General features: G+C 44.5%; 1 protein-coding gene across 1 annotated transcript; it reads right to left on the bottom strand.

Annotated features, from left to right (window-relative positions):
* Positions 1 to 473: 473 nt before the first annotated feature.
* NRSN1 (neurensin 1) lies at positions 474 to 13,172 on the bottom strand. The gene is made up of 3 exons (XM_079983894.1): positions 12,984 to 13,172; positions 3,352 to 3,552; positions 474 to 1,855 (listed from the first exon to the last, which is right to left on the bottom strand). The coding sequence occupies exons 2-3, from the start codon at positions 3,541 to 3,543 to the stop codon at positions 1,457 to 1,459; spliced, it is 591 nt and encodes a 196-aa protein (XP_079840020.1). The 5' UTR covers positions 3,544 to 3,552; positions 12,984 to 13,172; the 3' UTR covers positions 474 to 1,456.
* Between the last annotated feature and the right edge of the window lie 14,354 nt (positions 13,173 to 27,526).

The following is a 27,526-nucleotide window of genomic DNA, read 5'->3' as shown; positions in this document are numbered from 1 at the left end:
GAAAGAAGAATCTCTTAGCTTTAAAAAATATGCATGATTCACCAGGAAATGTTCCTGCACAAATCCTATTGGAATTCATGGAAGTTAGGCAACAACATGGAGGAACTTGCCCCATGGCTTCCCCAGTCCAGAAATTTGGTGCAGGCATAGGGGCTTTGATGTCCTTTTCAACAAAGGGAGCAGATCTACACATGTATTCCTTTGTGTGTGTACATTTGCTCCTACCATTGATATAAAAGGTCCTTCTTTATGTGCCCAGGAGCTCTGTGTACACTTTCAAGAGCTCTGTGTACACACCACAGTGCACAGTGCATGAAGCACAGAACTGGGCTTTTATTGTTCTTATCTCGTATCAATGTGAAATGCACACGCTGTACGGAAAAACAGCCTCAGTTACATTTCTTTTCCTACTGAAAACTTGAGACCAGACCTGCAAGTGGGTTAACTTGGTATACACTTCCACACAAAAGTTATCTTCTTTTTTTAAATGACAACTTTCAAAATTGCACTTCCCAGAAACAGAAGGCGTTAAATTTGGGGCTCAGCTCACAACAGGATATTTTTCAATCATTATACTGAGAAGTGCATCTTCTGATGGTTAGCAAACCAAACCTTCTGCCATGCAGGTTTCTACAAGAATGCATGGAATTCTAGTGACTGCAATCTGGTAGACACTTACATGGAAAAAGGTCCTACTCAGTGGAACCTCCATCTTAGTAAACGTGCATAGGATTTCACTGGTAGACTCTAAAGGATGCTCTTCAGATGACAGTAATGGATGAATTTCTTTACAAAGAAGGGCTTATTATAACTCTTCTATAACAGGACTGGGTAAATATGGAATATCACATTAATGATCTGTCATTTCTATTTAAAAACAAATGAATGATCAGGTGAGGGCATTGACAGGTTCCCATTATGTTCCCACCACAGCAACTCATGCTGCTGAAGAGAAAAGCTGCCCTTTGGTTTGCAAGACAACTTTCTTCCCCAGTAGTACAAGCACACGTGGTGGAAATGAGAAAGCTGCTCCCATTGTCTGCATGATGGTTCTCTCCAACGTGCACGAATATCGTTTTGTTGGACTTTGGCTATAGAGCCAAGAGAACATAACTTGAAGCCGTCCACAATAAAACAGGTATGAACATGTCAGTTAACTGGAAGCAGCATGAAATGTGTAACAAATTTAAAGGGAAGGGCAATCAAACGGTGCTTTGCAAGGGTTCAATGCAACTATTAAAAATAAGAGAACAACTCATAATATTAATGCTTTGTTCAAGCCACTGATGGCTGAACCATCCCCTTCAAGCCATTTCCACCTCCTTCCCAATCTGCTCCTTTCCCCACTGGCTGCAGAGTGCAGTTACACTGCATGGGAAACACAGATTCATACACAGGCCAAAGCTGACCTTTTCAAATTCACAAGATGGGTATGTTTGGAAAGAGAAAACAAACATCAGGTTTCAGATAACGGCTGGACATTTTGAACTTTGGACAACGTGATGGGTATCTTGGATTCTCCAGGCGCCGGGGCTTTGGTGACGGGGTGTGCATGGGCTCTGATGTCTGCAATTCTCTCTTTAAATTTCTGCTGCAGGTACCTTTCTTCTTTGGAGTAGCTTTTAGCGAACGCAGACATCAGCAAGCAGGCCGCCATTGTGGTTCCTCCGATGCAGAACAATATTGCTCCAGCCAACTTGCATATGTCAAGGGCTCTGTTGAACTGCACTGCACGTGTATCCACCACCACAAAATCTTCTACTCCCAGGGCTTCAATTCTGAGCGGCACAAGAAAACCTACGACGAGAACGATGATCCCTGTCAGCATAAACACCGTCCCTGAGATGAGTCCGACCTAGAAGACAAAGAAGATTCAGAAATCAGCAAAGCTGCGGCGGCAGTTTTTTGCTTTATTGTTTTCAGTCTTAGCTATTAAATCTACGTGACATGTCACTGACATCTGCCATCACACCAATGAAACGTGCAGTGCCATTGTGAGCCCCTGGAGGCTTCTGTCATGTAGAATTCGAGTCGACAGATGATTTTCACAACCTTAACTGCATCTGCAAGCAGTCAGTGGATACACAGACAATGGAAATTCAGCAGGGATGTGGGCAGAAATAGGAAGTGTTCATGTCCATAAATAAATCTGTAGGCTTATAAATATGTGGGTTCCTGAGAAATGGGATCTGAAACACAATTTTGGGAGAGGAAATGACATTGCAAGGGAAAAGGCAGTCACCAGTCTCCTGTGACCCCAGAATTTACCAAATAGGGAAGTTTCAAAATGGCAGACATTTGACCTACTCATCTTTGTTCTCATGGCATTAATTTTCCCCTACCCAGATATTATACGGGAGACTTGCTGAGGCCCATAAATATTTCTAATATTTTCATCATCTTAGTGTGAAGCAAGCTTAAGTGAATTTTTGAATTTGGAGCACCAGTAGTCAAATTCCTCCAAATGTGGATCTGTTGAGTACTCAGTTCTGTAAAATGGGGAATAATGTATGCCATAACTTGTTACATGGATGAATAATATAATATTTATTTATGCATGAAGGCCGCAACCCAGTGCATAGTGACAGATACCTAAGCTGTGGCAACATCAACAGTATCTGAGCACAAGGCACACTCAGAATAATCTTACCTTTTAAAAATTAAAATAGAAGAGTGCCAATAAATTCAAATTAAGTTTCTTGGGGTGCGGGGCATATGTGTGTATGAACTTGGAAAAAAGTGTCATAGTAGAGCATGAGACTCTTAAGCTCAAGGTCTTGGTTCAAGCTCCTTCTTGGGCAAAAAGGTTCCTGCATTGCCGGGGGCTGGGTTAGGTGACCCCCATGGTCCCTCCCAGCTCTGTGATTCTGAATTGAACTCACTCTGAATGTAGCTATGTAATATGGGGGGGGGGGGATGGAACCTGATGGAATGGTTTGATTGCCTTTAATAGTAACATGTTAACTATGAACATCCTTCCTTTTTTAAAAAATGGCACTTATTATTATTATTATTGTCTGAAAAGATAAAAAGCTGAATTTGGATCAATTAATTCTGAAAATCTGGACATGCTTTTGGTCAGTGAAAATATGGTCTGTTTGTTTCCACTATTTTAACACTCCAGAGGACTCTCCCTCCTTACAATATACTGACACTACAATGCAGCTCTGCCACTAGGGCAAATGCAGCCAATCAGGGGCTCAGAAAATGTTCTTGTTTTCTGCCTGCCTGGAACTGCAAAAACATCTGGCATCTGGAAGGCCACAATGCATGTTTGATGAGACTCCACCTGGCTTTTCAGGTCATAGTTGATGCAGATCTGCTGCAGGAGAAATACTGGATAGCTGTTACCTTCCAGAATGCAGAGCTCCACCTGCTTGGTGATCTCTGGATCTGAAAATCATCATCATACTCCCAAATGGATGCTGTGCAGTCCTCATAAAACTGATGCAGGTAAGAGCGAACTCCATAGCGCTGGTAACCTCCTTCCGGGGTACCCTGCTGCGCCTGTTTGGATGCACAGATGTCAGCATAAGCACTCATCCTTCTCCCCTGCAATGAGAAAGGTCAGACAATGGAGTACCACAGAGGCATGGCACAGCTCGCAGGGAAAGCAAAGTAAAAATAGAGGTGACATTTTGATAGGGAAGATATCCCATGAAGAAAACCCTCCAGGCAATTGTACGATCAGACCCTTCATTGGTCCTGATCATAGTAGTTTCCCCCTTAACATTTCACAATGAAAGCGTCAGTACAAAACCAAGCACCTCGGGTTAAAACTATCCCTCTCCCCTTGGAGATGCTCAGAATGCATTGACAGTGGAGAGCACAACCATAGAAAAGGCTGGGATTAGTTTAGGTTGACCAATTGCTGCACAGAGACTCAAAGGATAAGGGGGTGCCCTCTCATATACCATGGAAATGCATTAAGAGAAAGCAGGAATGGCCAGGTGGCTGAAAGGGTGCTGTTAAACCCCCCCCCCCCCAGAAAAGTTTGGTAATGGGTCCGCCATATACACAATTGCTCCGGCAAAGAGGATTCACAGATCAATGATAGATCTCCAATAGAAAATATCAGGTTCAGTTGCTGTGAGCTACAGTTGAAAGGATTTCAGGTGGGAAAGCTGGGTAATGCTATTGCTGGAGACTCTTGGGTCAAGCAACAATTCTGTGCCAGATAGAACAATGATCTGACTCAATATTAGGTGAGCCCTATGTTCGGTACTGGATCTTCCCACTTCAGCAAGAGGTGGCATTGTGTTGGGGGCCAGACACAACCTGGATGATGGGCTGGCACAGCAGAGTCCTTTGCAAAGCCAGTGTGCAATGCTGGGAGGACTGGACAGGAAGCAGGACCAGTGGCAATCTGTTTACATACCATCCTAATATTTCCACCCATCCCTGTTGCCTTCAACAACTCAGAAAAAAAGTAAATCACTGATAAGTTTGGCTAGCCACAAAGGGTTTTATTTAACAGGGATAGGTTGCCATGATACCTAGTATGGCACCTATCAAAACATATTTTTTTTTGTAAAAAAAAGGTTTGTAGTAGTATGAAGAAATCTAACCGAGTCCATAGTGAATCAGAATGCGAAAACGGACATGTGGTAACACTGCCCTTCCCACGGTAGCTATAATATGAAGACAGGATTTATAGCCTGCCTTTCTTTCACCATGGATGTGATGCAGAACATGAGTAAACACTTGCCTGTATAAGCATTCAAAGCATGCAAGTGCATTGGCCAGCTTTCAGGTGAAGTTAGCCTACTAGTGATCAGCAATCCGAACAGACACACCAATGACACTATTGCCATACATGGATGAGCCAATGCATGATTTAAGTGCAGTTAAATGTTACACAGTGAGCACAGAATATTTTTTATGGCTAAGCGCCTTTTGCCATCATGTCTGTTTGACCCTCAGTCTGCAAGTCCCTACCCTAGTTGATTCCCCTCTTTGTTTCTACACATAACACCAAGAGCACCCTTTCTCTTGCATGTACTCTTAAAGGGTAAGGCTGTAGCTCAGAAGCAGTGTGTATGATTTGTGGAGGTCTCTGGCTAATCGGATAGTAAGACTGGGAAGGATCTCTGCCTAATGTCTTGGGAAGTGAGCAGAGGAGACATTACTAAGCTTTGGTCTGAGTCAGACTAATGTTCATAATTTCTCACCTTTGTAAAGAGCTTGACATCCCTCGCTGGCTCTGCTCACAGCCCCTGCCCAGAAAGATTTTGAATTGGCTAGCTTACTGCTTTTGATCATGGATTCATGCTACAGCAGCAGTGCCCCAAGAGAATGACTAGCTCTATGAAATAGGCATTTGCTTAACAGACAATTTCTTATACCTGTTGCCAATAATCAGTAGCACCGAATAGTCCTTAAAAGGTTTAACTAACTTGCCTACCAATAACTAAAATAAAACATTCTGTTTTTTTTAAAAAGCTACTTACGTTAATGCAGGCGGAACTCAGAAGCAACACTGCGGAAATTATTGTAGTTGCAGCACAATACAGCTGTTATAATATACTACACCATTAGCAATGGCTGAGTGCCAGCCAGAAGCTTCTGCTGCAGAGCTTGACATTTCTCCCTGTGATGCATTTAGTAGGATTATATGAATCGGAAAGTGTGAGTAAGATCAGCACTGAATAAATTTACCTGGTATCCTAAAAATAGCGTGTGATTTCCTTTTATGAAACTCATTGAGACACTTTGATCTAAAGCAAGATTTCTTCTCCACAACTCCTGTTTCTAAATTTAATTTCTTATAGTGGATAAGGTTTCATGTCCTTTTCCTGTCAAGTCATTCATTTTAGCAGCCAGCTGCAGAACAGCAGCTCTGCATACATTACCTATGGTGGAGAAGAGTGTCAACCTTCCTATTTAAATGATATAGAAATCAGACAGAAGTCACAGAATTGGGCACAGACTGACTGCTGCTGCTGCTGCTATTTCCATCACTATGACAACAACCCTCAAATCCCTTGGATTAAATTCTTTCAAGGTTTCAGGTTAAAGTACATTGCGTACTATGTTGGCTGCCTGCTATGTGGTATTTCTCCTACTGGTTGAGGAATGCCAATTCTTTATGAAAGTTTGTTTTCCTGCTGTAAAACACACATTGCTATTTCTTTGTCCTGGGCACTCAAGGGATTCCAATACCTTGGAACCCCAAAAGTGTGTAGCAGTTGGTATGCCAGGGAGACAAACAGTTATTTTTTTTTACGCATGATAATTTCATGTGCACAATAGAAAGGTATGATAGGAGTTCAGCATCACTTGGGAGGATCCAAAGTTTCTCCATGCCTGACATGAGTAGCAATGTTACACCATTTGTGGCCCAATACTGTGAGGAGATGCACTGTGGATGTTCCCATTAGAAGGTGCAAACATGGGAAATAGGCATCATCTAAGAGAGGAGTGGGGAAGCTGTGGCTTCCAGATGTTGTAGGAGTCCAACTCTCATCAGTTTCCAGCAACTGCTATTCAGAAGTATTACTGCCTCTGACCGTGGAGACAGGGCACTGACTCCATGCTTCATGTAGGCAGAACATAGCTCCCCATCATGGTGAAGTCTTTGTTTCCTTGGGCTTTTTAATTTGTTTCAGTCTATAAGAACTGATGATGAAAACAGCAACAACAATGAGCAACTATAATTATTCAGGCAACATGAAGCCACTTTTGTCAGTATCAACTGACTCTAGCTACAATCCGAAGAAGTGTTGAGTTGTAGAGAGTAGAATTTGCCAGCTATGCTGGCAGTTTCTGCCACAGCAGTCTTCCCTGCTGAAGAGATAAGCCACATGTTATCCAAACCAACATTTGTCTCTTCAACCATGAGGCCTACCACAGCAGAAACAGCTGGTGAAGCTCTTAATGGCTCAATATGCTCCTCACCCAAGTGTACACCACTTCTTTGGCTCATAGCTCTAATTTACAAAAGTAATTGTAAATGACAACTAACAGGAAATGTAACAAAAACCAACCCAGTCAGAATGCGACCACAGCTGCGCCAGTTATAAGTCTTCTGATTGTAAAGATATCCATCACTGTCTCATCAATCTAAAGACCAATTGGAATATCCTTGCAATTAGTTAATTAATTGAAAAGGTCACATTGCCCTTCTTTTTTCTTCCATCCATTCTCTTGTCCTTCCTTTATTTGTTGCCTTTCTGTTTTGTTTTGGCTAGTTTATTCTATTTCCTGTTCCCCCTCTTCCCAAACAGATGCTGATGCTGTCAAAGAAAACAGCAACACACATCTGTTTGACATTGCATGTATTCCCAGTCTAATGCTTGAAGTGGCAGCCATGAGTCAGAAAGCAGTTGATGACAGAACCCACTGAAAGACTAGCACCATTTACATCAGGCACTGCAGCTGACAGGTGACTGCTTGCCAAGGTAGGCAGCACACAAGGCAGGTGCTGAATGACAGGCAAGAAAGAACTGAGCTCCCAGCCAGAAAGCTACCACTTTAAGTGATACTACATGCATCACTGGCAATCACGCTAGCAGTTTTTGTTTATTTAATAGCAGGTGTGTGGGATCTCAATATTAATCAGGACTGCAGCACACAGGGAAGTTAGAGGAAAGCCTTCTGTCCCCAGCTGTGATCCCAGTGAAATCACCTCCCACGCTACAATTAATGACAAGGAAAAGACTCCCACTGGCACCAATGGTAACCTTCCTTACCTGTCAATAACCACAGCATTTTTAATCAGAATCATGGGTGGGGAGAGAAGGGTAAAACCTTCCTTCCCTGTGTGTTGTGATCTTGAGAAGAATTGCGCACACACCCTGTCTTTACTGTTAAAAACCACTGTAACCACATGCCTGATTGCCAGTGAAGCATTTATTGTGCTATATAGTTTTGCCCTAGTACTCGGTGCTCTTCAGGAATGTGGGGCTGAACCTTGGAGGTGTAGTTTGTCCCAAGGAGGACACAAGGCTTCAGTTGAACTCCAGATGTGGTGAACTCCAATTGGAGCTATCCGGGATACTGCAACTCCAGCACATGCTACCTGCCTGCTCCTGTTTGTGGCCAGGCCGATGCAGAATGGACCAAGCAATGGACCAAGGGACTGGCTGAAGTTTGAACTGCAAGAGGATTTTCTCCAAAAACACTTTGGCTGGGACTGGGAAAACAGAATTACCAGCAAAATCCCTGTGAATGGTTTCTCTCATCCCTTAAGTCAGCCTTCCCCAACATGATGCCCTCCAGATGTTGTTAGACTCTAATTCTCATCTGCCCCAGCCAGCATAGCCAATGTTCAGGGATTATTAGAGTTGTAGTTCAACACCAGGAGGGCACCAAGTGGGGGAGGGCTGTTTTCAGCAAGCCCCCCCTCCACGAAGTTTTAATGTCAACTATACAAGCTTTCCCATAGAATCGAGTTATGTGGGATCTTAGAGACCGTCTAGTCCCATGGATGGCATCACTTATGAAACTTGTTTCTCTTATGCTCTGGGCACAAAACAGCAGAGACTGTCATCACAAAAGTATGTTAGCTGAAAGGATGAAGCAGAGCAAAAATAACCCACACTTACAATGGAGAAAGAAGGCATTGGAAGACTTATATTTTTACAAAATAAATGTTGATATATGATGTATTATTTGCTTGCATCTAATTGATTGTTGTGGGACGCAGGTGGCACTGTGGGTTAAAGCCTCAGCGCCTAGGGCTTGCCGATCGAAAGGTCGGCGGTTCGAATCCCTGCAGCGGGGTGCGCTCCCGCTGCTCGGTCCCAGCGCCTGCCAACCTAGCAGTTCGAAAGCACCTCCGGGTGCAAGTAGATAAATAGGGACCGCTTACCGGCGGGAAGGTAAACGGCGTTTCCGTGTGCGGCTCTGGCTCGCCAGAGCAGCGATGTCACGCTGGCCACGTGACCCGGAAGTGTCTCCGGACAGCGCTGGCCCCTGGCCTCTTAAGTGAGATGGGCGCACAACCCCAGAGTCTGTCAAGACTGGCCCGTACGGGCAGGGGTACCTTTACCTTTACCTAATTGATTGTTGGATAAAATACAAATCTCTAAGGTTGTCTAAGGATGGTAAGTTACATTGGCCCTTTAGTTATAAGATTTAACTTATCCGGCAAGTTGTAGCTGACACTGAAACTTTTCACAGCAGAATAGCTAATGAGTGAGATCACTGAGAAACAAAGATAATGTACAATCAGATCTTTGGAACATGCAGCTGCCTGGTAGGTAATCCCTTAGCAACTTCTGTTGCCATGGCAAAGGCTGCCTTGCGTGGATTTTGAGCGTTATTACACTCCAGCAGCACATTGAAGGTGTGATCAGATTTGTGAATAGATAGATTAAATGTTGAGAACATGGTTGCAAAAAGTACTGAATGAATCTTTAATCTATTCCATTATATTTTCATGAGTAACTTGAGAGTATGTACCAGTATAATGTGAACCAGTAACATAACAGAAGAAAAATAGTGATGCTTGTCTCAATCAGTCCAGGGAAACATGAACACATTAGAGCTCTTTTTAGATCATTTATTGGTCCCCATCAGTATTTCATAAAACGATTCCCCCTCCCCGCCCCACAAGCAGAACAGACGCAGATGCAAAGGAACTGTGGCTTGAGCTGCAATTCAAAATAAAATATTGACTGCAATCCTACAGCTAAATGTGGTCTGGTTGGCAGGCTTTAGGAAACTGTGTAAGTGTGGAGGGTCTATGCTGATGGAACCTTCCCCAGTATGCCCATGAGAAGTTCTGCTGGTGCAGCTGCCTGCCACTGGTGTTCTGGGGTCAGTAAGGGGCCACAAATGTGGTTTCCCAAGGGGGCATGTCAGGAGTGACCTTGAATCTGCAGGATCCAAAGTTCACTCATTAACCACAACACACCCACAAAATTAGATGGAAATTGCACCAACCCATGGTCTAAAGTAGGCTTTTCACTCCCACTGAAGTCAACAGGAGGGAAAACTAAACACCCTGTCTCCTTCCTCTCACCCTGGCCTTAGTAAGCCAGTAGGGCAATGGATGAGGCACTTGCTCTACCATAGAGTCTCCCTCTTCCTAAGGATAGTATTGCTGTGCCCACCATTACATAAAATTTAGCAGATTTTGGATGAGCACATCTGTGTACAAAGACCAACTTTCTAAACAGAAGATTCTGTTATAGTAATTTTTACTCCGACAAAATAGAAGAAGGAATTGATAACTGTGGACCAGTCAGCTGTTTAAAAGTTTCTTGTTTTTGAACTTAATATGAGTCTTTTTGTGAGAACTCTTTACTGTTCAGAAGTTTGCATGCAGCATATATCTCACACAGAGTGATTACAATTCATCTGTATGTTTTTCCTATAATAAAACTAGAAAAATCTATTTTATACAAGCAGTCCTTGAGAAAAATACTAGTTCTTGTTTGTCGTTATACTTACAGATAATGTGAAAATTGCAATAACTTGTTACCTTCTCATTTTTTAAGCTAAAAAGTAAGATTGACTTTAATTATGTTAACCCACATGCCTTCTGTGAGGACAGCAGTCACCTTAATGCCACAATCCAGGGCATATTCACCCCTTCACCCTTATCAAATGGCTAGGTGTTCAGATGACCTTCACTGACATGAAACAGATAATTCATAGAATGCTATCTTCAAAGATAATATACAAGTAGAGCAAGTAAGAGGGAATATTTTCCTGAGGTTTTCTTTTTTAAAGAAAGCATTGGCAGGCTGTCCTTTTTTGCACTGGAGAGGGGGAAGATGCAGCCTTAAGAGCACAGGAAATGGTTTCAAAAATGGCAGGGAATTATTGCTGCTGATTCAGCGGCGACAGTAACCTTGCAGGTCTCCACAAGTTTGAGTGCTTATGCACTCTGCTGTTACAGGGAGAGAACAACATCTAACAAAGTAAGGCCTTGAAGGCTGACTACCGCTTCTGATGCCCATGCTTATTTGTGCTGCCATGTCCTCTACAGCAGTCACTATCATAGAGGAAGTGCTAACAGTGCTGATCACATTTCCCTCAGCATGCTGGGTTTTACACTGGGAAAATGCAGTGTCCTACAAGTCGCCCTACATTTCTTCAAGGAAGAACATCTGGATCCCCTGAAACACTTGAGGAACCACATGCATCTCTCCAAACAGTGATCTGGATAAGACCTGATGAATGTCAAGTAGTCACCCACCCACTTGAATGAGACATTTAGGGCAAGGGTGAGGAATACCCCCTTTTCTCTTGAAGCTCAAAGGTAATTTGTAGGGAGCTGCATGCCAGTGGTGGGCATGACCTGAGGGATGCCATTTGTAGCATTGCATAGCTATGTGTGTATGTTCTTAACCTTTCTTCCATTTATCTATCCATTCCCCCCTTACCATTAACACATGTTGGAGCAGATTGCTTGCAAAGGGATTCTCCCCCCATCTTTTTGGCTCTGTCCATTTCCTCAAGCAATTCCCAGAGGGGTGGTCCAGAGAGCAACTGTGGGCCTGCAGCATCTGGAAGCCCACCTGAAATTAGCCTGAGGGCCATAGGTCTTTAGAAGCCACATGCCTAACTCTTTGTGTGAAGGCATCTTAACACCTGCCACAAACATTTTGCCATCAGCTTATGCAACAATCTGTTGTTTACAGTAGCACCCCAACAAACCATTGTGGGAGGTGGGAAATCCTCTGTAGGATTTCATATCCTCTTCTCTGCCTCTGCCCCATCAATCCTCTTTAAAAGCCCCCCCCATGGGTAGGCAGGTCATTGTTGAATATTTCTTTGACAAGTTGCTAAGATGATTACCAATAAATTATAAACTCAAGCCATGTTTTGAGAGACACGCGCAATAAAGAAAAAGTCAGTCAGCTTCATTGACAATAAAATGATTTACCTTTGATTGGCAGACTTTAATAATAGAAGGCTACAGTTTCCTTTGGGGTCTGACTCACAGAACCAGGACTGAAAAATGGGGGGGGGGAGCTGGGGATACAATGTTACAGGCTTAAAATACATGGAACATGAGAGTCAATGAACTATTGCCTATGAAGAAGGAAGGAAGGAAATTGAGTATGGGGTGTTAGGTTTAATAATAATTAGAAATCAAATTAATACCAATACTAATATTTTTATGTAACTAGCACCTTAAGGTTTCAAGGAGGGTCACATGATGTAAAAAGTAAATATGAAAATCAGTTAAAACAATGTTTTAAAATGTGCAATCGGGTCGCTGGAGAACATTTCTTAGACAAGGCACAAGATAAATCAAAAGCTGCCTCTAGGCCCGGCCAGCAGGGGCATTTGCCGGCTCGTGTCCTTCACTGCTGTCCCGCTGCTTCCGCGCGGCAGCTCTCCAAGGTGCTGAACGCCAATAAACGAGCCAAGCAACAGTTTCAGCGTCCCAGGCACTCTCCAGCCTGCAAACTCGTGCATTCATTTCTTATGGTGTTTTTTATTAAACGTTTTTAAGAACCTTCCCCTTTCTACCTGCCAAGTAAACAACAACGGGAGAGGACACTTTACCCCACTTTCCTCCAGTGCCCCCTGCGCACCCTTTATTTCTAACCATTTCGGGACTCTTTTATCCCTCGAGCCCCAACCATAACGCAACGCCTTCCTCCAGATCAGCAAATCCTTGGGAGGGGAAGGGCAGTCTGCAAGTTTAAAAAACAACAAAAAAAGCCTTCTAGCGAAGGGTGAGGGTTTTTTCTCTCCCGGACGGAAACTCACCGCGCAAGTTGCAAACACTGTGTCTACATGGCTCCTCCTAAACGCAGAGATGAGCCCTTCTCTCTCCTTCTGTAAAACTGCTAGGACAGAGTATGCAACATGCAGTGAGCACCCGCTCAAACGCACACGCATACTTCGCAAAAACGGATTATTCGCTCCCTGCCTCCCTTGCGGACCCAGATCTGCTCCAGAAGCTCGGTTTTTCTGTGTTTTGATTTGAAAGTAACGCGCAGGGTTAAAAAACAAACAAACCAGAGAAAGCGGCGGAAGCGAACGAGCAGTCTGCAACTAAGAAAGCTCCGGGTTACCTGATCCGCCTTCTCCTCCACCTTCCTTGCCGGGCGAGCAAATGCAGCTGGGTTAGCCGCAGATCTCTCGCGCGGCTCCCATCTCTCGCCTGTGCGTCGCTCCAGCCTCAGACGCCACGTATTATGGACACCCGGCGAGCTCGGCGCGACCCGTGCCTGCGCACTGAGAGCCGCCGGGTGCTGCGCAGGAGGCGGAGCCGCCGCGGCCGCCGCGGCCGCCGCCGCCGCCACTTCCTCAAGCGGCTCAGTAGGACTCTCGGCTGCCTTCGGTCTGCAGGCCTCGCTTGAAAGACGGGACTGCGGCTAGACAGTCCTAACCCCATTTAGCATTGAGGAAGCCCCGTTGAATTCGAAAGGACTTACTTCTGAGTAGACACGGTTAGGAAGGCGCTGGGAGGAGACCCGCCTGCTGTTCGCTCTTCTGATTCGCGTGCATAAGAATAATAGAATCGTAGTTTGAAGGGACCCCAAGGGTCATCTAGCCTAACCCCCGGCAGTGCAGGAATCTCAGCTAAAGCATCCATGACAAATGGCCATGACAGATGGACAGATTCAGCTATGGCGTCCAGCCATTAGTCACAGACGTCATGAGTTATAGGGGCCCTTCGACATTATTATTATTATTATTATTATTATTATCAATCAATCATTGTGTTAGTAGCCCACCTTTTCTCCAAGGTGGCATGCATGCTTTATTATTATTATTATTATTATTATTATTATTATTAATCTGACTAGGTTTCCCCAGCCACTCTGGGCGGCTCCCAACAGAATATTAAAAACACGATAAAACAACAAACATTAAAAACTTCCGTACACAGGGCTGCCTTCAGATGCCTTCTAAAAGTCAGATAGTTGTTTATTTCCTTGACATCTGGTTCTTGACACAGGGCAGGTGCCACTACCGAGAAGGCCCTCTGCCTGATTCCCTGTAACCTCACTTCTCACAGTGAGAGAACAGCCAGAAGGCCCTCGGAGCTGGACCTCAGTGTCTGGGCTGAACGATGGGGGAAGAGATGCTCCTTCAGGTATACTTCTCCTTCTCATTTAATCCCCACAACATCCGTTTAAAATACAATTTAAAATCATGCACCACTGAGCACAGCATGTTGCAATTGCTACACCAGGCAAGGGCCTCTCTTTTGTCTCTGGTGAGATGCAACATCTGGAGTCTTTAAGTCTACTATAAGCCAAGGACTTCCTGCTTTCACTCTCCCCAGCCATTCAGGACTTGGATAATAGGCAATGCATTGCCAAAGGAAAGGTGATCCTTACCATCACCATGATTGGAAAGAAGAAGAAGATATGTACATAGCATGTATTACTAATTTTGGGGGTAAGCTGAAGCCGCTGTCAAGGTGTAATCTATAAAGCAGGCTCTGGGACAAGCCCCCTTAGATGTTCTTACAGAGATCAGTTGCTCAGACTGAAGAAGCAAAGGAAAAGAGGAAAATATGACCCTGTTGGCCGCATACTGCATCTGACAAACTGGCAGGTTGCTCAGCTTCCTGGCAACTGGTAACCATCAATGGCCCCCAAGAGCAGCAGATGACTAGCTCAAGGCAACTGTTGGCTTTTTCTAGTAGATGTACGGAGAGCAACTGAGAAATCCAAACCCTTGATCTTTGTCCTAAAGGGGATCTACATGGAATGGAGGTGTCTTTCCACCCAGCCTTACCCAGTTCTGCTAGACTCCACCAGTGGGAGAGCTCTGCCACTGTTGGTGAAGCCCTGCTACCAACACCACAAACTACCCTCCTAAAGGCAGACAGAAGCTATCACTGGCAGCATCCTCACCAGCAGTAGCCGGAGGAAATGTTGGTGTTTTTAATTAATTGCTTGCTTGTTTTTTTTTTAAAGAACTCAAAGTGATATACGAAAACAAGGATTAAAAATGGATATATAACAGGAATAAAAGCAACCTGTAATACTCACAATCATATGCATAAAAGAGCAAATCCAACCCTACCCACCCACCGCACTAAAAATATTCAGAGAATTAAACTCCAAAGGCCTGGGTGAATTAAAAGTGTTTTTACCTGGCACATAAAGTATTTAAGTCTGGCTGCTTCATTGACTCTTTCCTCCTCATAAAATTGTTCACTGGGACTGTGGCAAGGAAAGAAAGAATTAACCCCCATAGTCCTGCTTAATCTCCTCCTCCTATGCATGGGCACTATTAACAGTAAAAACAAAAAGGATGGGGCCCTAGCTCATTGGTAAGAGTACCATTTGCATTCAGAAGGTCCCAGTTTCAGTCTCTGGCATTTCCTGGTAGTGCTGGGAAAGATCCCTCTCTGAAACCACAGAAAGCCACTGCTAATCAGTGTAGACAAGACTGAGCATGATAGACCAATGGGCTGAGCTTCCTAAAACAAACTCAACTTCAAGTGATGTGTTGGGTTCATCTTATATAACTACAGTGGTACCTCGGGTTACATACGCTTCAGGTTACATACGTTTCAGGTTACAGACTCCGCTAACCCAGAAATAGTACCTCAGGTTAAGAACTTTGCTTCAGGATGAGAACAGAAATCATGTTCCGGCAGCGCGGCGGCAGCAGGAGGCCCCATTAGCTAAAGTGGTGCTTCAGGTTAAGAACAGTTTCAGGTTAAGAACGGACCTCCAGAATGTAACCCGAGGTACCACTGTACATAAATCCCACACTGCTGGGAAGTAATATAGTCATCTGAGAAATAAATAATACAATACATTATAAGCAGAGAATGTCAAGTTATGTATGAGTACATAAGGTTATTTCTTTGCCCCAGATCTGCAGCATCAGAGAATATAGAGATAGTATCTCTCAGTGTTACTTTCAATACAGAAATAGGTTTCTTAATGGCTGGCTCATTGTTTGTTTGTTTATGCGTTGATATCCTGCCTTTAAGCTAATAATAAACTCAGGACACTTTAGAAATAGAAATCACATCAGAGATTAAAATGACAAAAACAAACAACATCATAAAAGAGGACATCACACAGAACAAATGGACTTTGTAGAGCAGGGGAGGAACCTGTGCCACCCCCACCAATGTTGTTGGACTCCCCATCAACACCAGTCAGCACGGTTAATGGTTAGGATGACAACATCTGGAGGGTCACAGGTTCCTTATCCTTGTAGTATAGAACACATCTGGATCCTGCTGCTTGAGAATTATTCATTTTATGGAAGCAGCTCACTGAGAATAACAAACTGAATGGCCCTAAACAGGCAATGCCAATGAGATGCCAAGAAGAGTGGAATAGCACAGAGGGCATTTCAGTTATTCTCCAAGGCAACCTTCCCCAGCCTTGTGCTTTGCAGATGCTTTGGACTACAAGTCCCATCAGCTGTGGTCTGTGATGGCTGATGCTGATGGGAGTTGTAGTCCAAAATATTTGGAGAGCAATGAGTTGCTCTGAGGTTTCCTTGTACAGTGGTACCTCAGGTTACAAACACCTTGGGTTACAAACACTTCGGGTTACAAACTCCGCTAACCCGGTAGTAGTACCTCGGGTTACAAACTTTGCCCCAGGATGAGAACGGAAATCGCGTGGTGGTGGTGTGGTGGCAGTGGGAGGCCCCATTAGGGAAAGCACACCTTAGGTTAAGAACAGTTTCAGGTTAAGAACGGACCTCCGGAACGAATTAAGTTCATAACCCGAGGTACCACCGCAATCGTATCCTTAGCACATATCTAGAGAAAAGTCTCCATTGATCATACCAAGCTTTCTGCATCTTTAGATCTTTTTTTTATAGAGCAGGTGTAGGGAACCTTTGGCCCTCCAGATGTTGCTGAACTACAGCTCCCATCATTCCTGCCAATGGTTATGCTTGCTTGGAATGATGGGAGTTGGAGTTCAGAAACAGCTGGAAGACCAAAGGTCCGAGGCAGTCTTAAATCTAACAGGTAAATGTTGCTTTTGTTTTGTTGGTTTTCCCAGAGACTTTCATTTTGTTGTTGCTGTTTTCTAATGTATGGTACTAATTGCCACTTCAAAGGAATTAAGCCTTTGCAAAATAATTAATTAGCATTTCAAAAACAAGCCTTAATTGCCTCATTTCTGTATGTTGAACACAAAGAAGTAGGCTCTGCGGAGAATGCAATTAAATCCCGCTGCTTGAAGGCCCTTTTTGTGTTGGATGATTAACATGATGGTAGGCTTTGACTTGGTTAATGGGCATTTGCTACCTTAATCTGTTGAGTTGCAGAGAAACCTTGTGGTTAAGCAGAGTCCTCTTTTCAGCCTCAGGTGTGACAAGTAAGATGGTAGCAGAGTGTTCATAGGCTGAAAAGGAATTCAGGCCACTTTCAGGCTCCCAGTACATTTTCGAGCATGACTCAAAGTGTTGGTGCTGACCTTTAAAGCCCTAAATGGCCTTGGTCCTGTATACCTGAAGGAGTGTCTCCACCCCCATCATTCAGCCCAGACACTGAGATCCAGTTCCGAGGGCCTTCTGGTGGTTCCCACACTGCGAGAAATAAAGCTACAGGGAACCAGGCAGCGGGCCTTCTCATTAATGGTGCCCACCCTGTGGAATGCCCTTCCATCAGATGTCAAGGAGATAAAGAATTACACAACTTTTAGAAGACATCTGAAGGGATCTATCAGGAAGTTTTTTTAATGTTTGGCATTTTATTATTTTTTATATTTTGCTGGAAGCTGCCCAGAGTGGCTGGGGAAAGCCAGCCAGATGGGCAAGGTATAAATGATAAAACTATAATAATATTATTATTGTTGTCTAACTGAATATTGCATCACCTGACAAATCCCACATTCTAGATTACCCTCTCTCCACTTGGGTCACATGCACACCATACACAGGTGGTAGTATGTTTAAAGGACACACTGGGTTTCATAAAGTATGTGAAATGAAGGCTCCAGTCTTACTTGGGCAGCGGTAACCAACGTTACCAGCTATAGATGTTGCTATGTTCCAACTATCACTAGCCCAAGGGAGTATGGCCTAAGGTCAGGGATGATAGAAGTTGGAGTCCAACAACTTTTGGAAGACACCGTGTTGGCTACCCAGGTGTTAAGTCCTATTGAAATAGATTGGACTTCTTAATAAATATGCTTAGCATTGCAATGCCTCGTGTGTGTGTGTGTGTGTGTGTGTGTGTGTGTGTTATTTGCATTTCCAATTTCATTCACAGTAGCATTTGAAAATTTTGCAAAAAGAAACCATTGTGGTGCATTTCATTACAGATAATGACTACGCTGTAGACCTGTTTTTTGTTTTTGTTTTAAGTACTTTGCTAAGTGTTTTGGTTTAAGAAGCAACTTCAGAAAAAAGTGGCATCCTCAGCCTACATTCATTTTGGTTTTCTTAGCCACAGAGAGCAGAAGCTTAAGGAATTATCTTCTGCACATTTTGCACATCCTGTTCCGTTCCTGTTCTTCTGGTTCTTCCTTGTTACACCTTCTCAGAAGCAATTTTGGAAACCCTGGAGGCCTGTGCTGTGCTGTCTCATTCTTGCTGTAGTAGACAATCAGACAGTATGCTCTTAGCCCCTTGACTCACAGGCTGCAGTCCACTAGACACATTTACCTGGATGTAAGCCTCTTTGAACTCAGGCTGGATCTACAATGCTAAAAAAAAGTCATAAATTAAATCGTTATAACAAAAGGGGAAAAAAACCCCTATGTAAAATCGCATAGACAAATTTTGTGCTCTACAGCGCCATCTAGTCTCGGATCTTTCCCACAGAGTTACAACAATATAACTGACTGAGTGTAGCTGAATCCTCAGTGGGACTTACTTCTGAGTAAACATTATAGAATAGCCCTGTTAGTCCTTTTGAAATTTCACTGGAGTACTACCATATCTCTGATAATATCCAGGAATCTAAGAGAGATTTTTTTAAATTTAAATTTTATTTTAAAGAAGGGGTCTTGTAATGGGAATTAGGGTTGCTTGTGCGTAAGTGGTAACTGCTCCAGACAACGTTGTCCAGCTAACCTTTCCCTGGCTACACAGCCCTTACTCCGTGGCTGTGTCAGTCGCTGGCAGAATCCGTCAGTGGGCGTTTCCTGAACTTTTTCCAACATAAAAGCTCCTTGACACCAAGTCTCCGCCTAGCTTCCCTGCGCAGAAGCTTTCTGCGCAGAGTGGGCGTGCCTAGTGGAGGTCCTGCGCTTTCCCCGCTGGTCTCGGTGGAAGAGTCTCGGAGCCCTCCCTCCGAAGCTCTCTCATGCTCCCCTTTCTTCCTGGTGTCACGCTGATTACCTTCCCCAGAGGAAGTGCTCTCTCTCTCTCTCCCTCTGCTGGGCCCTTCTCCTACATCCTCGGGGAGCCTTACCTCCACTCTTGGCTCCGATGGCAGTTCCCTGACAGGTCTGATTCAACCTGCTGGGTCAGAACAAAGGCCTATCTAGTCCAGCATCCTATTTTCCACCAGTGGCCAACCAGATGTCCATGGGAAGCTTGTAAGGAGAACAAGACGCCAAAAGGTCTTTTCTGCTTGTTGTGCCCCAACAACCGGCATTCAGAGTCATGTTGACTCAGCTTCTGAAACTAGTCTAGGAGTCTTGGTGACTAGTGGCCACTGATGGCCTCACCAACCAGGAAATTATTTAATCCCCTTTTCCTAACATTCACTTTACATCAAATACCTTAACATTAAATAGCCCAAGATTTATCGGCCTCGCCTCCCCTTTCCCCTTTGTGTTTGAGGTAGCTGGCTGGATTTCAGGAAAATGTTCCAATAGAGGATGACAAGCAATATGGCAAGAGTGTGCATAAATAGCAGTGTTCCCTGGCCAGCAACTTCTCAAGGAAACTTCATAAGGAAGGGTGTACCGAATGATCCAGGGGAGAATACAGTGGAGGAATCAAACCCAAATTAAAGCTGTCCTGTGACAGTTGGCATGGGAAGGCTGTGGACATACTTCAGAACTGTTTGTTCTTATAGAGAGGAAAACCTTGAAATACCAGCCTCTCGTTTTTGATTGATTAAGGAAGTCCTTGGTAGGAGGCTGAGGCTTCCTGGGGTTTTATGGATCAGGGAATGCCAATTCTACGGAGGGCAAATATTATGAAAGGAAGTTCGTTGCCAAGCAAAGGGCTCTCTAAAAATGCAGCGCTTTACACTGTTTAAAGGGGCATTTTGCAATCATTCAAAGAGGCGAAAACTTCTGCTTCAAGGGAGGAGACAACTTCTTAAAAATAGTATCGTTTTAACGGTGTAATTTACCGAAAATAAATAACTCCTGCATCTTTAATTAGCGTTACTTGCCAAACATGGTACTTTGCCATGCAATTAGTTGTAAAGCTAAAGAGAAGTGATACTGGATTTCCATTTCGGTACAATATGAAGAAACAAGGGGATCTCTCTGTAAGGCCCTATTGCGTGGCGAGTTCCCGCCCCCCACCAGGATAAATAAAGACACAAAACACCATAATTTAAGGTTAAATGGGCGAATTAGGCCACAACTTTATTGAATTCAGGAATGAGAGGCATTGGCTTAGGCATTGGTCCTATCGACTATCCGGCTCCAGCCCATTTGCTGGAGACACGGGAAGCGTTAACACCATAGAGGGGGAGTCTCCTGCTGAGGCACATCAACTAGGAGCTCCCCCGGGTCACCGCTCGGGGGCGTGCCCTAGGCCCACACCTCCATAGGCTTTGGACAGGGCCACACCCTCCGGAGTCCTTTATCGGACCAAAGTCCATAGCAAAGTCAGAGACCTACCTAAAGCCTACCCAAAGGGAGGGAGGGTGGGAAAACGTGGGGGCTAGCCGGCGAAAAGAGGGCGAGCCCCCTCTGCGCCGGCCCTAAATAGGGCAGGCCATGCCCCCCCAGCCAGCCAGGATTCCACTACTCTCGCGGGGGCTGAAACCAGCCCCCGCTCATGTGGGGGTGGGCGTGAAGCCCACAACCCCACCTCCTGGGCAGGCTGGAAGTGGCTTTCTGAAAAATAGCTCACACATCCTAGCCTTGCCCCCTAGCACCCGGATGTTCAGTGTGAATGTCTGCAGAGGGGGAACCTTTAGTTATGTATGAAGGTTCCCTCCTTGAAGTCATATGTGTTGAATGGGCAGACACCAGGGGGACAGAGCAGCTCAAAATGCATGGCACCGGGCATGTGAGGGGTACTGCCACCTGAGGTGCTTGCCATTTTACCCTTACGGATTAGATGCTTTGAACCAACCAGTTCAAATTCCAGCATGGCAAGAAAAGCCCAAGCCCATTTCCCTGTTGTTTAAGTGGTTGTGATGCCTGTAGCACCATGGGATTCAAACAGATGAATAAATGGAACTGCAAAGTTTCCTCTTAGCCAGTCGAACCTTAATAGGAACTGGCTCTCCTCCCACTCCTCCTAATCCTTCAAAAGTGCTGAGGAATGCACACACCTGACTCCTTTGTGACAGAGGCTTTTGCCTGCGTCCCAGAGGCTATAATTGGGAACCGTTGGGGACCATTTCCTACTTGCTGACTCATCTGTGTCCAAAATAAAAGAAGGTTGCATTTTTTTCTAGGCCATGGAAAATCAGCCCTCACTTTTCTCCCTTGAAAAAGTTGGTTTCCTCCCCCCCCAATAGAAACAGGATTAATAACGTTTTCACTGACTCCACAAACCACAGACAGCATCACATAATCTGCAGTCCTTCAACCCCTTAAATTAGTCTTGTCACCCATGAATATGGCACACTAATCCATGCAGCAAGCATTTGAAGCCATAATCCTCTGAATTGGTTGGCAATTAGATTTTAATGTTTTACAACCTGATCCCAGCCTCAGCGCCTAGGGCTTGCCGATCGAAAGGTCGGCGGTTCGAATCCCTGCGGCGGGGTGCGCTCCCGCTGCTCGGTCCCAGCGCCTGCCAACCTAGCAGTTCGAAAGCACCTCCGGGTGCAAGTAGATAAATAGGGACCGCTTACCAGCGGGAAGGTAAACGGCGTTTCCGTGTGCGGCTCTGGCTTGCCAGAGCAGCGATGTCACGCTGGCCACGTGACCCGGAAGTGTCTCCGGACAGCGCTGGCCCCTGGCCTCTTAAGTGAGATGGGCGCACAACCCCAGAGTCTGTCAAGACTGGCCCGTACGGGCAGGGGTACCTTTACCTTTACCTTTAAGTCTTATTTAGTTGAATAAGGCTTACTCCAAGGTAAGGCTCCAGCCTTATGATAAATTACATATAGGATTGAATTTGAGCCAGGGCCTGCTCCCAGTGACTGGTCTGGCAACAGAAACATATTAAGTAATAATAGATAAATTCATCTGAGCAATATGTAGAGGAATACTCTTCTTTATTAAATCACACTGAATTTCTAGATCCATGCACTAAGATTTTTATTTAATCTTATAAATAAGATTTATATTTATATACGACCTAAGTTCTGAAGTCTCTAAGTTGTGTACATAAAAAGCATACAATGGATGAAATAAATTCGGATTGATCATAAGGGCTGTGGTGGTGAGACCTTTCACATCAGAGAACAAGACTTCCTAGCCATATTTGATCTCTGAGAGCTATTTCTTTAGATATCCATCTTAGACTCTATGGCAGGTGTGAGGCTTTCCAGCTATTGCTGAACTACAACTCCCACCATCCCTTACCATTGGCCAATCTTGCCAGGGCTGATGGGAGTTGTAGTTCATCAGCGTCTGGACGTCCAGAGGTTCTATGGATTGTTTTATGGATGGTCTCTAGAGTCCTCAAGTCACTCTCTGGATCTAGCCAGTGTTTCCTTCCTTGTTGCACCAAACCAGCCGGCTGAGGCTGAGCAATAACATCCTGCTGTGAAGCCCCATCAAGCATTAATGCTCTCTCCCCATAATGGCACTTACAGACATTAATGTGCTTGAGAGCAGTTGCTTGAAACAGTGCTAAAATAGAAAAGAAAAGCCCAGCACAGTAATGGGGAAGAAAATTGCCCCCTTCCTGCAAGAGTGCTATTTCAAGCACATCAAAAGGGCAGCAACCAGGAGATGCAGGTTGTGATTTTCCTAAAGGTTTCTCTGGCTATGACCACACAAAGATAGGGGGTGTCTTGGGAGCCAGAAAAAAACAATGCTTGAGGGAGGTGGGGGACCCAGCCTGTGGGCTAGCAATTCAGCACCCTTGCTCTAGAATTATAGTGCAATACTGCACATGCTTATTTGAAAAAAAGTTGCACTGAGTTCAATGCGGCTTGCTTTCAGGTAAGGTGCAATCCTAAACAGAACAAACTTCACTGAACTTTGTGGGGGTTATGTGTAAGGAGCATTGCATAGGATTGTTCCAGATCTTGATTTAAAAGCAACAACTGCTTGAAGCATTTCATATAAGGTGCACAGAAGTGATGGACAGTCAATACCACAATAAGCTAACTGGAACTCTGTAGAATCGCTCAAAGTCAGCGCCAACAATACTGAACTAGGTTGTCATGAACTGGCAGGACTTCAGGGAGGAGGTAGAGGAGGAAGAGGATCCCGGCGAGGGGTGCAGCTGGGAGTGGGTCACACAGGAGCAAGCTGGGGATGAGGAAGGAGAGCTTGGTGTATGTAGTACTCATGGGGTGACAGGGATGATGAGGGCCAGGGGCCAGTGCACAGGAAGACGAGCAGCGGGGCCCCTTGCCAGAGCCAGAGAGGCCCCCACCCCCATGAACATGGCAGGTCCTGAGACGTAGGGAACAACGGGAGGGGCACACCAGGAAGCAGAGGCAGGCCTGCAGCTTAGTTCACTAGCTGGCCATGTGGGGAAGGAGGCATGTGATTCCTCAGCTGGGGCAAGCTGAGAACAGGTGAGGTCACATGCCTCATCAAGCCCAGATGCTGCAATCAGAAGACACAGTATAAGAAGGCAGCAGAGCTGAGGTGCTGTGTCTGCTCAGCTTGCCTTGGATATTCCTTGGACCTTCATGGATTTCTACTTTGGGTGTGACACTGGATTGCATCCTGACTTTGGATTTGGATTGACCCTGAACCTCGTTTCCTGACTTTTGGCCTTCGGCTTTGGATCTTGGAGTGTGGACTTTGTGGATGCTGATCAACCCTCGGCTTTTGGACTTGGTCTTGGCACCGTCAGCCTGTCTGTCTGTCTGTCTGTCTGCCAGGTAGGCCAGGGGATCGGGACACAGATGAACCAATGGTCTGACTCGGTATGCTTCCTATGTTCTTATGATTACAAACTAATAATGCAGTCCTATCCTTCCTTCATACACCAAAAATGTAAGTTTACAGGAAAAGCAGCTCACATTTTAGATTTTAGGGCAGTGTTGACTTGTTTGCAGATTGTGAATGGTGGGGAACATCTGGCCCATTCTAACTGGGCTTAGCAGGGTTCTTCATTTTCCTGCAAGTCTATTTTCTGCAGACCACATTCATTTACCCCACATCTGACAATATATGTGATATCAGATGTGGACAGGTAAAGTCTACAAGGGAAGAAACAGGATATTAGTGCTTTGAGACGGGTGATTGACAGATGGGTGGTCCTACCTCCTGTCAAAATGGGGGATTGGGGTGGTGCAGATCCAGGACCTCTGGTTGAACCCTTTCGTATTTATTTGATGCGCCTCCTATTTAGGTTTCAGTGCTGCTTGAGGAAGGCAGCTATCAAGCGCCAGAACTGTCTAAGAAGCCTTGAATTTCTTTAATGATAGAACTCAGTCTTCTACTGTGATCTGATAATTAAGTCCTTCAAGGTAATTGGATTACAGGAGGTAATTATCTGGCAGGATTTTAAAACCTCATCAGGTGTCCAAAGGCTGCTCTGGGAGCAAAACTCAGAAACTGATGGGTTTTCCTGAGGGAATCTGAAGATTTACAAATCACACCTCAAACCAGGGGTAGGCAGCCTAAGGCCCGGGGGCCGGATGCGGCCCAATTGCTTTCTCAATCCGGCCCATGGATGGTCCAGGAATCAACGTGTTTTTACATGAGTAGAATGTGTGCTTTTATTTAAAATGCATCTTATTTGTGGGGCATAGGAATTCGTTCAACCCCCCTTTCCCCCCAAAATATAGTCCAGCCCACCACATGGTCTGAGGGGTGGTGGACCGGCCCATGGCTGAATAAGGTTGCTGACTCCTGCCTTAAACCACACATTTAAGAATGTTGAGAATGAAGCCCAATGTTAAAGAATGTTTTCCTCAAAGAAATTCAAATTTGCTTTTAAAAAATAAGTTCTGCTTGCTTATTTTCCCCAGTCCTCCCTATCCCCTTTCCTTTTCATGGTGGGGTTATTGCCTCTTTTTTGACATTGCAAAATGACCTGAAGTGCTTTGGCAGTATGTATAATATCAATGCTGTAAGTGGATAAACAAGGGATGCGGCTGGCGCTGTGGGTTAAACCACAGAAGGTCGGTGGTTCAAATCCCCGCGACGGGGTGAGCTCCCGTTGCTCGGTCCCTGCTCCTGCCAACCTAGCAGTTTGAAAGTACGTCAAAGTGCAAGTAGATAAATAGGTACCACTCCAGCGGGAAGGTAAACGGCATTTCCGTGCGCTGCTCTGGTTTGCCAGAAGCGGCTTAGTCATGCTGGCTACATGACCCAGAAGCTGTATGCCAGCTCCCTTGGCCAATAAAACAAGATGAGTGCCGCAACCCCAGAGTTGGTCACGACTGGATCTAATGGTCAGGGGATAAACAGGCAAGTTGGTGGCACTGGCGGGCTTTTCAGCTTCCATCTTGAAATCACATGCACTTATCCTGTAATCACTGAAAAGAAAGCATTGCATAATTTAATTTCAGCATAATGAATGTCAATAACAATCTGTACTGCCTAATTGGTACTTGGATGTAGGTTGTTCCCACTGAAAGTAGCCCATGACCTCAGTCAATTTATGCAGTGGTTAGGCAGCAAGATCCCTGCCCCCCCCCCCAAGGACGACTTAATCACTTTGAAATATATATTCACCTACCGTGCCTTGTCCATATTTGTGATGAAGATGCAACTTGTGCTGCTTTCCACCATTGTTTGATCCCTGACCCCACCCCACAAAAAAGTTCCAATTATTTGATCTTACTTTGTTTACACTGTGTGGTCTTTTTCAAAGTCCCTGGAGAAAATCCTCAAGGCGGGTGTTTTATTGAGGGTGTATTCCACAACGTGTTATTGACACAAGGAGCATGCACTAGTGGTAGATTTATTCTGCTTTATTAATTGCTAACCCTTCCCCAATGTTGCCACATTATCTAAGCCCGTTGGGGATATAGTATAACTAAAGCAAGTCAAATACCAAACCAGAATGCATGCAATATAAAAAGTGGTGGGATTTTTCCATCCCGTTTGTACCCTTGAGCAGCTAATTTAAGTCTCCTCCCCCCATCGTAATTAAAGCCTTCCGTTTCTGATTGCAGTGTTCTGAGGTGATATTTGGTGCTTTTATTTTTGCTATTTTTTGCGTTTTTGTTTGTGTGGCTTTTTCATTTTTTGTGGCTTGTTTTTCGTTTTATGATTGATTGTGTGACTGCAGAAATGGATAAAAGTCCCCCCTCCAAACAATGACTATCATCACTGCAGGTGAGAAAACATTTTCATTTTTATCATCTACAATACTGTCTTATTTATTTTATAGTACAGAACATTGATTATTGCTTTCATTTTATGGATCAATGGTATCGTTAGATAGTAAAACTCATGTTAAATTGCAGTTTTAGGGGTTATTCTCAACAGTCTGGAACAGATTAATCCATTTTGCATTGGTTTCTATGGGAAAGTATGCCTTGGTTTTGGAACGCTTTGGTTTTGGAACAGACTTCCGGAACCGATTAAGTTTGAGAACCAAGGTACCACTGTACTTGTCTATTCATAGAATCATAAAATTGTAGAATTAGAAGGGACCAAAGGATCATCTAGCCCAACTCCATGCAATGCAGGAATCTCAACTTATTTAGAAGTAAGAGTCACTGAGTTTAATGGGCCTTGCTCCTAGGTCAGAATTATAGGGTTTAACAGGTTCAGCACATCCTTAACATTCAGAGAAGTACAAATTTCCCCTTAGTGACCTTGGGCTTTAGCTGAAGGCCAACTCTAAGGTTGCCTCAGCAACCTAATCCTTCAACTTCTTTTTCTCTGCACAAGGTGAGAATAATTTCCTGCTTGTCAGCAACAGAAAGATTAGTTTTGTAAGAGGCCAGTCTATTAATAAATTACTGCTCCCACTAGGAAAGAGAACTGGACTATTTTACCTAAGTTGTGTCCCTCAATTTAATTCATTTTAACACTTTTTGTTTTAACCTATGAGATTTTGGGGAAGAAGAGAAGATACAAGTTCTAAGTGTTGTGGATGCAGCGCTTGACATGGGAAACTCTGGCTATTGTTTCAGAGTCTTTTCCCATAGTCCGATCCTTTGCACATCTACCTGGATGTAAATCCCACTGTGTTCACTTGCCTAAGGGATGAGAGAGGAATTTTGCTTCTCATCGAAAGGCGAATCTACTCAATTCACACCTTCCAAACCGTTACATGAACCAAAATGCAGCTATCCTTTGAAATTTGCACTTCTCCGAATGTTGCAAGGCAGTTCTCCAGCCAAGCAATGTGTACCAAAAAGCATATATCCAAGGTAACTCATGCATTAAAATGCATATATTGGAGAAAATAACTCACAGCAATGTATTTGATT

The sequence above is a fragment of the Podarcis cretensis genome, assembly GCF_951804945.1.
Source record: "Podarcis cretensis genome assembly, chromosome: 7".
NCBI lineage: Eukaryota > Metazoa > Chordata > Lepidosauria > Squamata > Lacertidae > Podarcis > Podarcis cretensis.
Note: the sequence above shows the minus strand (reverse complement) of the source record. Positions and strands in the feature narration are given on the sequence as shown.